General features: G+C 45.7%; 1 protein-coding gene across 2 annotated transcripts in view; it reads right to left on the reverse strand.

Annotated features, from left to right (window-relative positions):
• Positions 1 to 12,712, reverse strand: part of DNAL1 (dynein axonemal light chain 1) — a 42,016-nt gene extending 29,304 nt beyond the window's left edge. The window contains exon 1 of one of the 2 annotated variants that reach the window (XM_089686893.1): positions 12,625 to 12,712. In XM_089686893.1, coding sequence (XP_089543019.1) covers positions 12,625 to 12,627 — 3 coding nt within the window. In that variant the 5' untranslated portion in view covers positions 12,628 to 12,712. Of the gene's footprint in view, positions 1 to 12,105; positions 12,593 to 12,624 lie in introns of those variants that run through there. The other variant, XM_089686894.1, reaches the window with a different exon arrangement.
• Between the last annotated feature and the right edge of the window lie 795 nt (positions 12,713 to 13,507).

The raw sequence follows: 13,507 nt of genomic DNA on the forward strand, positions 1-13,507 counted from the left end.
TGCAGTGCCCATGTCACCGGTGCTGCTAAAGTACATATCTCCTAAACAGTGCACATTTAGGAAATATTTACAGTACCTACAGGTAAGCTTTATTAAAGGCTTACCTGTAGATCAAACAAAAAAAAATACTTTACTACCACTTTAAACAGATTCCCCATAGGATAATTGGCAGAATGCAGTCTAGTGAGCATTGGAAGCCTCTGTGTCAGGTCACACACTGTAGTAAGGACTCCATGGGGTTGATTTACTTAAACCTATTCCTTCTGTATTGAACTGTATTGTAATTGACCTATCCCTCTTTATATTGTAAAGTAATGCGGAAATTGTTGGTGCTATATAAATCCTGTATAATAATAACTAGAAAAGCTACAATTTCTGGGGAAATTGTGTGAAGTGTTCTTGCCTCCACTCTGCTGCCTGCTCACACACCTGGGTTCCTATGGCAACTCACTCTACAGCAAGGGCAGAGAAGAGTGGTTAAAAACAAACTGCTCCAACTTGCTCACTTCACAGGCGGTTGCCATCTTCAAACGGTTGTAGTTTAATAATTATAAATCCTACACTGAAGAGATTTATATTGTGAGAATCACAAGACCCAGGCCTACATTTTGATGCATGGTATGTCTCTGAAATATTAAAAATTAGGGCACAGTCGCAGTTTAGAAATTGCCCTTCAAATTTGAGGTGGCTAGAGTGGAGTTTCAATGAATGTCAATGGGCGGTGTGAGTTGCAAACAAATGGTCATATTGTGAAAAATATCAGGACTATGGCTTAGCCGTGGACATTTTTAGTGGCAGCAGGGATAGCTGAACGTTTTGATATAAGATTTGTGTAGGTGGGCTTGAAAATGAGGGAGTGATGGCAGTTTAGAAATCATGTCCTGATTTTTCAGCTCCCACTCTAGCTTTTGTCAGCTCCCACTCTAGTTTTGAACATTCCGCCATTCATTCCTATGGGACCAATTTCACCACAAAAACGCCGATATTTCGTGAACCATTCAGCGAAACATTCCACAAAGTAATAGCACACCAATAGGGAACAATCTGCACATTTCGGTATATTACTGTCTATGTAGTATAAAAACTGTGGGAGGAGTTAGGGTGGTAAATTTGGCTATAATAATAAGAATATATATGTGAGATAACAGTAAGTGGTCTTGCCATGCAAGAACACTTAATTACAACTGGAGAGTGCAAAATCTGGTGCAGCTGGTCATGGCAGCCAATCAGCTTCTAATTTCAGCTTGTTCAAATAAGCCCTGGTTCACACTTGTGCGGACTGTGCAGCCTGTGTGTGTGTGGGCACGGTAGCCTATTCATTTGGGCTGCTGTGTCTACATTTGCGGCAAAAAAAGATGCATGCACATTTTTTTTAAAAACATGACCATGTGATTTCCCTATGGTTCCCCGCACCCACAAACGTGCTGCGGGCAGAGATGCGTGGGGGTGCCATTCATGTAAGAGCAGCGTGTTCTGGCTGCGGGTGGGGGAACAGATGCATTGCTCACACCCACAACCAGCCTGCACAATGTGAACCAAGGCTAAAACTTGGAAGCTGATTGGTCTCTATGCAGAACTGTACCAGATTTTGCACTCCCCAGTTTTAGTAAATCTCTTCAATGTGTATCTAAAGCCAAACTTTTTGATGTTTTAATAGGAAAGGGTTAAAACCTCTGTCAGGTTTGTATTGCTATTTGTGTCCTCACTGGGAAGATTTACCATCTCTATTTGTCCTGGTAACAAATTGTGACACTGTGTATGTAGAATCCCTGAAATACACTCCCATGCAGGAGGAAGTCACTCTCTTTGTTCGCTCAGAGCTACCGCATTAGGGGAGAGAAAGTACACGAGAGGGGGTCTGAATCAGAGAAAGAGCTCCTGTGATGGTGGAGGCACACACCAACACTAGGCCTCTCTTAGCAACGTCCTTAGTAACATCCTGGGAGTTTTTAAATCACTCTTCATGAGGTACATAAATGACCTACACCTATAGCAAGACTACTATTCAATTTTTGTTGCTGCAAAGGTTGTTTTTACAAAGCAGCACAGTTTGTTTTTTATCAACATTTGTCCTTTTTATGCACTGGCAGTATTTTGGTAAAGGTGAACTAACGCTTTAAAGCCAAACTAAAGGGGCTGTAAAGGTCAAAGGTCTCTTACCTTAACCACCTGGCGCTTTTACTCCCTTCCTGCCCAGGCCAATTTTCAGCTTTCAGCGCTGTCGCACTTTGAATGGCAATTGTGCAGTCATGCAACATTGTACCCATATGAAATTTTTTAACATTTTTTTTGAGACAAATAGAGCTTTCTTTTGGTGGTATTTATTCCCCACTGGGGCTTTTATTTTTTGCTAAACAAACAAAAAAATCAAGACCAAAAGTTCTGAAAAAGATAAACAAAAAGTTTTTCTTAGTTTCTGTTAAGCAGTTTTGTAAATAAGTGATTTCCTGATGGCTCCATGTCAGCACAGCAGGGTGAGGCCATGCCCACCCCTTGCCTGATCAGGACGTAACTCAAATTTTTGGCCACTGCTGGTCCTCGGGGTGGCATAAGGCCGTGGTAAAGTACTGCCGGCTTATGGGGTGCTACACCGGTGGTCCGGGTCCTCGGCGGCTGCTGGAAGGGGTAATCTCCTTCCATGGCAGCTGCTGGGGATGATGGAGCGATGGTATGGTAGAGCTGTGCCACTGCTAAGGGGAGCGGTGCTGATGTCCCCAACTTTTCACAGCGCTGCTCGGTCAGTGTGTGCAGGCCAGCGTGGAGTGCACGCTGTGGCCCGCTCTGAGCATGAGCGAGACCGCTTGGGCAATCGGGAGAGGGGAGGTGAGGCCAGGCCTAAAGGAGCCAAAATTTAAAGATGCTTCTGGCTGAAGCATCTGGCTGCTATGTGATTGTGTGCTCCGGCAGCTGCCTGTACCTGCTATGCCCTCTCTCACCTTCAAGTATGCTTTGCACCTGCAAGGCTGTGCTCCTGTGATTCTACCTGCTGTATTGCTCTGCTGCATGCTTTTGTTTTTACTTTTTTTACAGCATTGATAACATGCCTACCCCCTCTAAAGAACAGCGCTCTCAAAGAAGGTAGGGGAGACATTGTCAGATGCAGATGTTCTTTTTTTTGTTTTCGAGTCAATGACTAATTCTTTCTTTTTGTCTGTGCTGCCCCAGCACCTTGGCCCTTGGTCATGATCCTTCCCGATGATCAGAAGGAAGAAACTCAGAAAGGAGTAGCAGGTGGCCATCTGCAAGAGGGGACCGACATTCCTGGAGCAGGACAGAGGCCTCGCGCTTCTATTCAGTCTCTAGGGGTCAGTACTCGCTATCACGATATGGCAGAAATTCGCATCACGACCAACCCAGACCAGGAGGATGCTGGGCATGCCCTAGAAGAGCCATGCCAGGCAAAACGGCTTGTGAGACTTGCTTCAAAGAAGCAACCAAACACCAAGAGCCCGGTAAGGCAGAGATGGTATTGCCCTCTAATGAAGCAAGCATTTTAGGAGACGCTAAAGGCGTTTGCATCGCAGTCGCAGGCTTCAGCAGCTCCAGTTCAATCCACCTCGCGCTCCTTGTCTCCGCAGGTGCTGCCAGCTACCCAGGTGATTCAGATTCGGTTTCCTCAGATGAGGGACGTTATGACGGTTTTGATTTCGCTTTGGTCCAGCCTTTCGTGAAATAGATTAGACAGGCTCTGCTTTGGAAAGACGCCAGGGAAGAACCACAGAAAAAGCAGAGGAAGCTTTTCACGAACATGAAAAAGAAGGAAGTGAATTTCCCGTTCATGGAAGAAATTCAGGACATAATTACTGATGAGTGGAACCAAGCAATGCTATACCCCTTCAAGTCTGAGAATATTAAGAGTTTGGAGGAGCCTCCAGTGGTGGACGCAGCACTTATGCGCCTCGCTAGACACATAACCCTTCCGCTAGATGATGCAGTGACATTCAGGGACGTGTTGAATAGAAGAGTAGATGTGGATCTTAAAAAGAACTACACACTTGCTGGTGGGGCATGTAGACCTTCTATGGCTTTGCTGGCTATTTTGAAGGCCATAGAGTCTTGGGTTCAGAAGTTGAAAGTGGCAGTAGGAAGTGACCAGAGCAAAGCCAAGGTCTTAGCTTCCTTTGCCAATCTGAAACGAATGGCTTCTTTTATGGCGGAGGCATCTGTGACGAATGCGGTGCCCGACCCCTGGCCTTCTCACCAACTCGTGACAAAGGACGAGCCAATCTCACACCGCGCCGTCACTTGCGTAACAATGCCACTCTCAGCAAAGATTTTCCAGCTCGTGGGACCACAATCTATGTGCCAGCAGCCTGAGAGCGATGGTCACTCGGTTATTTTATTACACAATTAACCCTTCAAACTCCAAATTGCCACCAGATAGCTTTGGGCCTATCAACTCTTCACAATGTTAGCAAGAACAAATGTGAACAATAAACGTCTGTCACCACAGACAAGTATATTCAGAGGATTATTATACACAGTAGAACTCTTCAAGAGATTCTTTAGTTTGCATTAAAAGCCTCAGAGATAATTTTAACACTTTTCAAAATAGGGTTTATTAATGAAAAGGTCAAATGGTGCATTTAAAATATTTACAGAAAAAGATATTCTACAGATATAAAAAGAACAATAAAGCAACAGAGAAATAAAAAAAAGGGAGTTAAGAAGGCAGAATATTTGCAAAGTTCTGGTTTTAGCAGAGTCCAATTGTCCGTACAAAAATGTTGCCTTGGCTCTCATGTCCATTAAGATGTTCCTTGATTGATGCTAAATGAGAGCTCCATATTAACAAGTCCTGTCATCCCCTTTTCTATGATATCAAAGGGGTGTGGATAGAGACCAACTGACCAATAATCCGGTTTACGGGATGGGTGCTAGGAGGTCACCAAATTTATGACTAAGTCCCAGCTACAGTTTCATACTAATATTACCAACTTTCAATGTGTCCAGGTGGTATTCTAGCAACTGGCAAATTATTCAGAATTAAATTTTAAACCCAGGGATACCAAACACAGCGTATCTTTGTCACCCAGGAGGGAAGAGACTGCTTTCTTCCCTTTCCTATGTGCTAACATAGTCATGTATGACCTTGATTTTTGTTCGGTATGATATTCCCTATTTAAATATATACCTAATGTTAATGTGCCGTGTTCCTGTTGAGTTCTATGAATTGTATGTGGAACTGTTGCACGTGGAATAGACATTTTATGGCACGCTCTGCATTCCTAGAGCTCTAATGGCATTACAGGTCATGCGTGACTGCTTGACTGTTTACGATAGGGCACAGGAAAGTGTTTTTCATGGTTCCTGGAAACAGACATCTTGCCAGGACTAATTAGCATCTATTCGTGTTTTAATTAAGATAAGAGGCTCTTTTGAAGTTTGCTAAAAGTTACAGCTACAAATTCCATAGTTTGCAAAGGGGTAGGGGGAAGAATAGGAACACTGCTCATGAAACCAAAATACTGAGACCTTAACAGGATGGCTGTCACGTACAGCTTCCATGTCTCTATTGCACCCATTTGTTAAAGCATTCATTGGCCTAATTAAGATGTTGGCCAGGATCATGCTTAATGCAGTAACAACCAGAAAAGCCCGATGGCTGAGGCCCTGGGTGGCAGACCCTAGCCTCCAAACAAGGATGGTGTAAGATACCATGTGAAGGGCAGGACCTGTTTGGAAATAAATTAGACACTGTCATCGCGAAAGCCACAGGGGGGAAACCGGGGTTTATTCCCCAGGATCACAGGCTGCTTCGCAGAAGAGTGGCAGCATCCAAAATTTACCAAGGAGCAGAGGTAGAGAGGCTAAGTCTCACAAGCCAGGGAGAGAATTTCATCATCAATGGTCTAACACTGCTGCAAGTCGAAGAGACCAACTTCTTCTCTGGGACAGAAGTCCCAGAAGTCTTTTTGACTATCTGCCAGCTTACACTTGTCATGTAGGAGCCAGATTATTCAAGTTCCGTCAGGTGTGGGCACAAAAGGTAAAGGAGCCTTGGATAATTACCACCATCTGGTGCTGCCATGCTTGGAAGTTCCTGAAGCATCCCCACAGAATCTTTGCCCCGACAAAATTACCTTTGGCAATAGAAAAGCAGGATGTTTTATGGGAATACATAGAAACCCTCCTGAATCAGGAGGTAATAGCTGCAGTACCCCAGAAGGAATCTACTAGCCTCTACTTCTAGTGCAGAAAAGGTCAGGAGCATGGAGACCGGTGATAGACCTCAGGAGGCTCAACATGTATATCAAGAAAGACCAATTCAAAATGGAATCTCTTCAGACAATTCTAAAAATCATTCAATCAGGGGATTGGATTCTATCAGTGGACCTCAAGGATGTGCATTTCCTTGTGCTGGTAGCACCAGTCTGCCAGAACTTTCAACAGTTTGTGGTGGGGCAGCTCCACTATCAGTTTGTATGCCTACCCTTTGGGCTGACCACATCACCCAGAGTATTCACGAAGATTCTTCTGGCCCTAGTGGCGTACCTGAGGTCACAGGGAGTGCGAATATATCACTACGTGGATGACAACCTGCTCATGAATCAAGACAGAGAGACGCTTCTGTCACACTGGAAGATAACCATGGAGACACTGGAGAACTTCGGATGATTAATCAAGTGGGAGAAGAGTCACCTTGTGCCAACCCAGAACCTGGTGTACCTAGGCGCAGAAGTACAGTTGCAAGAAAAAGTATGTGAACCCCTTGGGATTACGTGGAGTTTTGCATGAATTGGGCATAAAATGTGCTCTGAACGTCATCTAAGTCACAACAATAGAAGAACACAGTCTGCTGAACATAATACTACACAAACATTAGATGTTGCCATGGTTTAATTGAATATAACATGTAAACATTCACAGTGCAGGGAGGAAAAAGTATGTGAACCTTTGGACTTAATAACTGGTTGACCCTCCTTTGGCAGCAATTACCTCAACCAAACGTTTCCTGTAGTTGCAGATCAGACCTGCACAATGATCTGGAGTAATTTTGGACCACTCCTCTTCACAAAACTGTTTCAGTGTAGCAATATTCTTGGGATGTCTGGTGTGAATCGCTCTCTTAAGGTCATGCCACAGCATTTCAATCGGGTTGAGGTCAGGACTCTGACTGGGCCACTCCATAAGGCATATTCTGTGCTGTTGCAGCCATTGTTTTGTTGAATTACTTGTATGCTTTGGGTCATTGTCCTGTTGCATCACCCATCCTCTGCAGAGCTTCAGTTGGCGGACAGATGGTCGTACGTTTTCCTGCAAAATGTCTTGATAAACTCTGGAATTAATTTTCCCATCAATGACAACAATCCGTCCAGGCCCTGAGGCAGCAAAGCAGCCCCAAACCATGATGCTTCCTCCGCCATGTTTTACAGTGGGGATGAGATTTTGATGTTGGTGTGCTGTGCCTTTTTTTCTCCATACATAGTGTTGTGTGTTCTTCCCAAACAACTCAATCTTGGTTTCATCTGTCCACAGTATATTTTGCCAGTAGTGCTGTGGAACATCCAGGTGCTCTTTTGCAAACTTCAAACGTGCTGCAATATTCTTTTTGGACAGCAATGGCTTCCTCCGTGGTGTCCTCCCATGTACTCCATTCTTGTTTAATGTTTTCCTTATTGTAGATGTGTCAACAAAAATGTTAGCATGTGCCAGAGATTTCTGTAGGTCTTTAGCTGACACTCTGGAATTCTTCTTTACCTCATGCAGCATTCTGCGCTGTGCTCTTGCAGTCATTTTTACAGGACGACAACGCCTAGGGAGAGTAGCAACAGTGCTAAACTTTCTTCATTTGTAGACAGTCTGTCTTACTGTGGACACATGAACATCAAGGCTTTTGGAGAGACTTTTGTAACCCTTTCCAGCTTCATGCAAGTCAACAATTCTTGATCGTAGGTCTTCTGAGAGCTCTTTTCTGCGAGGCATGGTTCACATCAGACAGTGCTTCTTGAAACCAGTAAACCCAAAACAGGTGTGTGTTTTTTAAGGGCAGGACAGCTGTCAGCAACACATCCAATATCATCACACTGATTGGAGTCAAGGTTGGCTCACTCCTGGCTCCAATTAGCTCTGGGAGAAGTCATTAAGCTAGGGTCTCACATACTTTTTCCTCCCTGCACTGTGAATGTTTACATGTTATGTGCAATTAAACCATGGCAACATCTAATGTTTGTGTAGTATTATGTTCAGCAGACTGTGTTCTTCTATTGTTGTGACTTAGATGACGTTCAGAGCACATTTTATGCCCAATTCATGCAAAACTCCACGTAATCCCAAGGGGTTCACATACTTTTTCTTGCAACTGTAAATACTCTGGCAGCGTCAGTGGCGTTACGAGAGGACAAGATGTCATGCATCCTGAACACGATGTCGACAGCCCAAAAGAGGATCTACCTTCCAGCAATAGAATGTATGCGGCTGATAGGAATTATGACCTTGGCTATTCCGATGGTCAAATGGGCGCAATGGAATTCACATCCCCTTCAGGTAGGACTCTTAGCGCAATGGAGATTGGACGATCTTGGGCAGAAGATACAAATCACTTCCCAGATGAGAATGAGCCTGGAATGATGATTGAGATGGCAGAATCTCCTACAATGCCATTCGTTACTTGCGATACAGTGGCAGGTGGTCCACTTGGATGCCAGCGAAGCAGGCTGGGGAGCCCTATGCAGAGATCACTGGGCCCAGGGCCAATGGTCATTCCAGGCTGTCAATATGGTTTCCAACATTGTAGAATTGAGGGCAGAATTCCAAGCACTCCTGGCTTTTAGAAAGCTCATTCAGGGTGCATCCGTTCTGATGAAGTTGGACAATACAACGGCAGTGGCCTACATACGCAGACAGGGGGGGGACCTGCAGCATACCCCTCCTGAGGGAGGTTACTCCAATTATGGAATGGGCACAAGCCAACTTACAACTGCTAAGAGCAATGTATGTGCCCGGTCGCTTAAATACCCAGGTGAATTATCTATCCAGAGGGAATTTGGATAACAACGAGTGGGTCCTATCACCTCAGGTTTCTTGGAGCCTAGTGGTATGGGCCCTTTTTCCACAGATAGACCTGTTTGCTTCTCCAGAGAATACCAAACTACCATGTTTTTTTTTCCAGGATCAGTCACCTATAAGCTATGGGGGTGGATGCGTTGACAGTGGCATGGAATTTCAAGACTGCGTATGCCTTCAATCCAATTCCAGTGATCTTCAGCTTGCTGCGCAGAATACACCAGGAGAGAGTGACGGTTCTGTCAGTAATACCGGATTGGCCGGAGAGATCCAGGTACCCACTGCTCCATTCATTGAACATCAGAGATCCATGCCCTCTGCCAGTGACACCGGATCTGCTCATGCAGGGGCCCATTCGGCACCCCGCTCCGGAGAAACTCAGGTTGGCGGCCTGGGTCTTGAAAGGCAAAGGCTGATCGATCTAGGAAACTCAGCTAAGATCACAGATACCTTGATGAGAAAAGAAAGGACAGCACCAACACAGCCTATAGCAGGATATGGAGCAAATTAATAGAATTTGCAAACAGGCATGGCTTTGCACCAGATACCCCGAGAGTCTGCCACTTATTGGAATTCCTCCAGGCGAGATTGGATATGGGTCTGTCTGTGAGTACTCTGAAGGCTCATGTTTCTGCCCGCTCGGCTTTTACAGATACCCTATGGTCATTGGACTCTTTAGTGTTTCAGTTCTTTAAGGCAGCTATGGGCCAAAGACCACCCATACCTCTGATTTTTCCGAAATGGGACTTGCCTCTGGTATTGAACTTCCTCCCATCAGACACCTTCAGTCATCTTGTCTCACTATGCGTTCTTACGCTGAAAACGGTGTTTCTCATAGCTATAACATCAGCCAGAAAAGTTTTGGAACTGGCAGCCTTAGGATTTAAAGAACCCTCTCTTTCTTTCCGGATAGGGTCATGCTTAGACCAGTGCTAGGATTCGTAACCAAAGTTGCCTACAGGTTTCATATAGCGCAAGATATTACATTTCCAATGTTCCATTCAGAAAATTCCCAGGACCCAAGTCCACTGGATGTTGGGCATTCATTAAGAGACTACGTGGATGCTACTGCCAAGCTCAGGAAGTCAGATCATCATTTCGCCATCCCTAATGGAGCATGGAAAGGATTGAGAGCTTGTAGTAGAGTGATCGCTACATGGCTGGTCAATACCAGCTCTTTAGCTTACAGAATGAGAGGGTTGCCTGTGCCTGAGGGGGTCACAGCTCATTCCACTAGAGGGGTTTCAACCTCTTGGGCAGCAGTGGGCTGAGTTTCCCGAAAACAATCTATATGGCTACATGGTCTTCTGTTCATACCTTCATGACTCATTATTGTATAGAACCTGCAGCTTTGACTACTGCTGATTTCGGCGGGGGTATCTTGGCCTCTGCTTCCAGTCAGAATTAAATTGGTTTGTCATTACTCTCCTGTGTGTGGCTAGTTAAATCCCAGCTGTGCTGACATGGAGCCGTCAGGAAAACAGAAAATTGAATTCAAATACTTAATGTAATTTTCCTTTCCTGACGAGCTCCATGGCAGCACAAATCCCACCCAGTATAATAGTACACGTTATGGAACGCCTACGCTGAGGTGGGCCAAAAATGTATTGAGTTACGTCCTGATCAGGCAGGGGGTGGGTGAGGCCTCACCCAGCTGTGCTGCCATGGAGCTCGTCAGAAATGGAAAATTAAGGTAAGTATTTGAATTTTAATTTCCGTGATAGGCTGCACTGATGGGCACTAACAGGCAGCACTGATAGCCAGCACTGAAAGACAGCACAGATGGGCACTATTGGTTGCACTGATGGGGCTACACTAATCATCAGAGCACTGATGTGCAAATCAGTGTAGATGTCCCCCGAGAAATGGCGCTTACCGGCTCTCCTCATGCACTGTCAGTGTGAGGAGAGCACTGCCGATAACTGACATTTCCTGTTTACATGTGATCAGCTGTGATTGGACACAGCTGGTCACATGTAAAAGATGGCTTCCCCTACTTGGACACGTGATCAGCTGTGGCTGTAGGGCACAGCGATCACAGATTGCGCACGACGCGCGCCCCAGGGGGCTCATGAAGGCAGTGTTTCTGGGAGGATGTCCATGGACGCCTTCCTAGAACTAGCCGACTGTGCTGTAGACATCTTTTGGCTATAGCATGGTTGGGAAGTGGTTAATGCAAACCTTTTAATACTAGTGATCATTTTTGTAACTCTCAATATGAGACTAGCATGCAAAAAAACAACAACAATCATTCATCTGATATGGTCATAGTGTGTACGAGGCCTAAGGCTGGCCATAGACGGGCCGTTTATCGGCCGAATTGTCGGCCGATAAACGAAAAATTGGTCGTTGCTGCCATGGATGCTGCCACCAATGCTTACAAAAAACGGCTGTTTTTCGAGGATTTTTCAGCATGACCGATAAAAGAAACGAGAAGATCCTCGAAAAACGGCCAACGGCATTGCCCCACTAACGGTGTGAATATCAGCCGATATTCTGTTTTGCATTAGGAAGCGGCTTCCTATGTACTCAGCAGGGGGGGCGGAGCCAGTAGCGCCAGCAGGGAACCCGAGAAGAGGATCAGGGCTGCTCTGTGCAGTGGAATTATTGGTAACTAGGACACATTTAATATTTTAATTTAAAAAATTTAAAAGTACGACATGAAAGAACTATCACAGTTGCTCGGGCTCCCAACCAAGCTGTCAAGTCATTAAATGGCCAGTGTTATAAATGCTCCATCATGGCAGCTGCAGTTCAGTGACTACACTGGCAGCCAAGGACAGGAGGGTTTCGGTCCACACTACATTTTACAGGGCGTGTGGCTGCCAGTGCGATCTGTCAGGGAATGTCACCTTTGCCCTTTATGTGAAGGGTGACAGCTCATTCCTACCTCCGTACAGCAGTGTGATGTGCAGTGTTGCAGTGCAGTAACAGGTCCAGCCATCCGGTGAGCTGCTGCAAAAGGCAGACATGTTGGAAGATTTCATATCAGAGCAGTGCTGTGGTGTGAATTGTATGCTATGGGTCCTGGCAGTGGTTGGTGTCTATCCAATGCAGATAACACACAGGTCCCCGCACATAGTGTGTACGAGCCCTTACCTTCCACCTCCAGCAGACAACGCTCTCCTGCGCTCCAGCAGTGGACTGCCCCTCGATGACGTCACATCCAGTGCAGGGCTATGGGCTCTGCATCGGTCTTGATGACATCAGAGGAGCCTAGACCGCCAAAGAGGCTGCGGGGAGCAGTCTTACGGCACAGAGGAGCCTGGGAGAGTGGAGGATGGGGTAAGTGACTGCTTGTCCTGGTCCTAGAGACATAAACAAGCATTTAAGCCCTTCAGTGCAGGGACAGCCCCACTACAAGGGGGGACCTCAGCTTTCCCGGGGGTTAGGCTGTCATTACACCTCGTTCGTCTTTTTCTGCTCAACAAATACGCCACAAACGCCTCTCCCTTGTGTGCTCCATGATCACACAGCATTCATAACAAGAGACAAGGGGAGTAGGCTGTATCCTCCCCTCCCCCACTCCACTCTCGGTGAGGCCCGGCACAGGCCCCGGGCTCCTCTCCAATCACAGAACCGTCCCACCGACACAACGGAGACAACAACACCACTCACCATCTTTCAGTTGCTACAGTTGCTCTTCTGGTTGCTAGGAGACGGCCGCCCTTACTGCGCAAGCGCGCTCTACTGCCTCTGAAGGGAAGTTATCATAGAGAACGCACGGCTGCAGACCAGAAGCTGCAAACCGAAACATTGCCCTCTGCTGTTTGTAGCCAGGAAATGCACTCAGGCTGTTGTGGGCTCTTTGATTTTTCTACTCAGGACAGCAGCCAGTTTAGTTTTGGTAGAAGAAAAGAGCTAAAGCTAGAGAATTATTTTGGTAAATTATTATTTAAAGAACTAAAGTCAAAACTTTTAAAAACATTTTTGGATAGAGTAAGGGTGGATATAACTCCTATAAGGCCTATTTTTCCCATATGTGTCGCCATTGGGGTGATTTCACTTCCTGTCCCTTAGCCAAAACAGGAAGTGAGAAGAAATTACTCTTAAAGTGGAGCTCCAGGCTCCCCCAAATACTGTAGCTGCTGATTTTTAATATAAGGACACTTACCTGTCCAGGGATCCAGCAATGTCCTCACCCGAGCCAATTCTTCAATCGGCTTCGGGTTCAGACGCTGGAATCTTAAAATGTTACTAAACCCAGGACCCTGCATTCACTATATCTGATCTCCCACAGTACACACAACATGGAAATGCAATTATTGTAGTAAATATAAACTGCTAAATACCTAAGAGCAGTCTTGTGACTTCTATCAGTGTCCAGCAGAGCACTGGTTAAAGCTTGTAGGAGGAGTTTTGGTTCTCCTCTGACTGTCCTATGAGGCTGCATAACCCCTGATCCTCTGCCTGGACAGTACTGATTGGCCCTGTGCTAATCACATGCAGCCCTCCCCCCCCCCAAAAAAAAAGAAAACTAACAATGCACACTAAACTGAGC

The sequence above is a fragment of the Staurois parvus genome, unplaced genomic scaffold (genome assembly GCF_062004578.1).
Source record: "Staurois parvus isolate SC_StPar_1 unplaced genomic scaffold, SC_StPar_1.0 ptg000414l, whole genome shotgun sequence".
In the NCBI taxonomy this organism is placed as follows: domain Eukaryota; kingdom Metazoa; phylum Chordata; class Amphibia; order Anura; family Ranidae; genus Staurois; species Staurois parvus.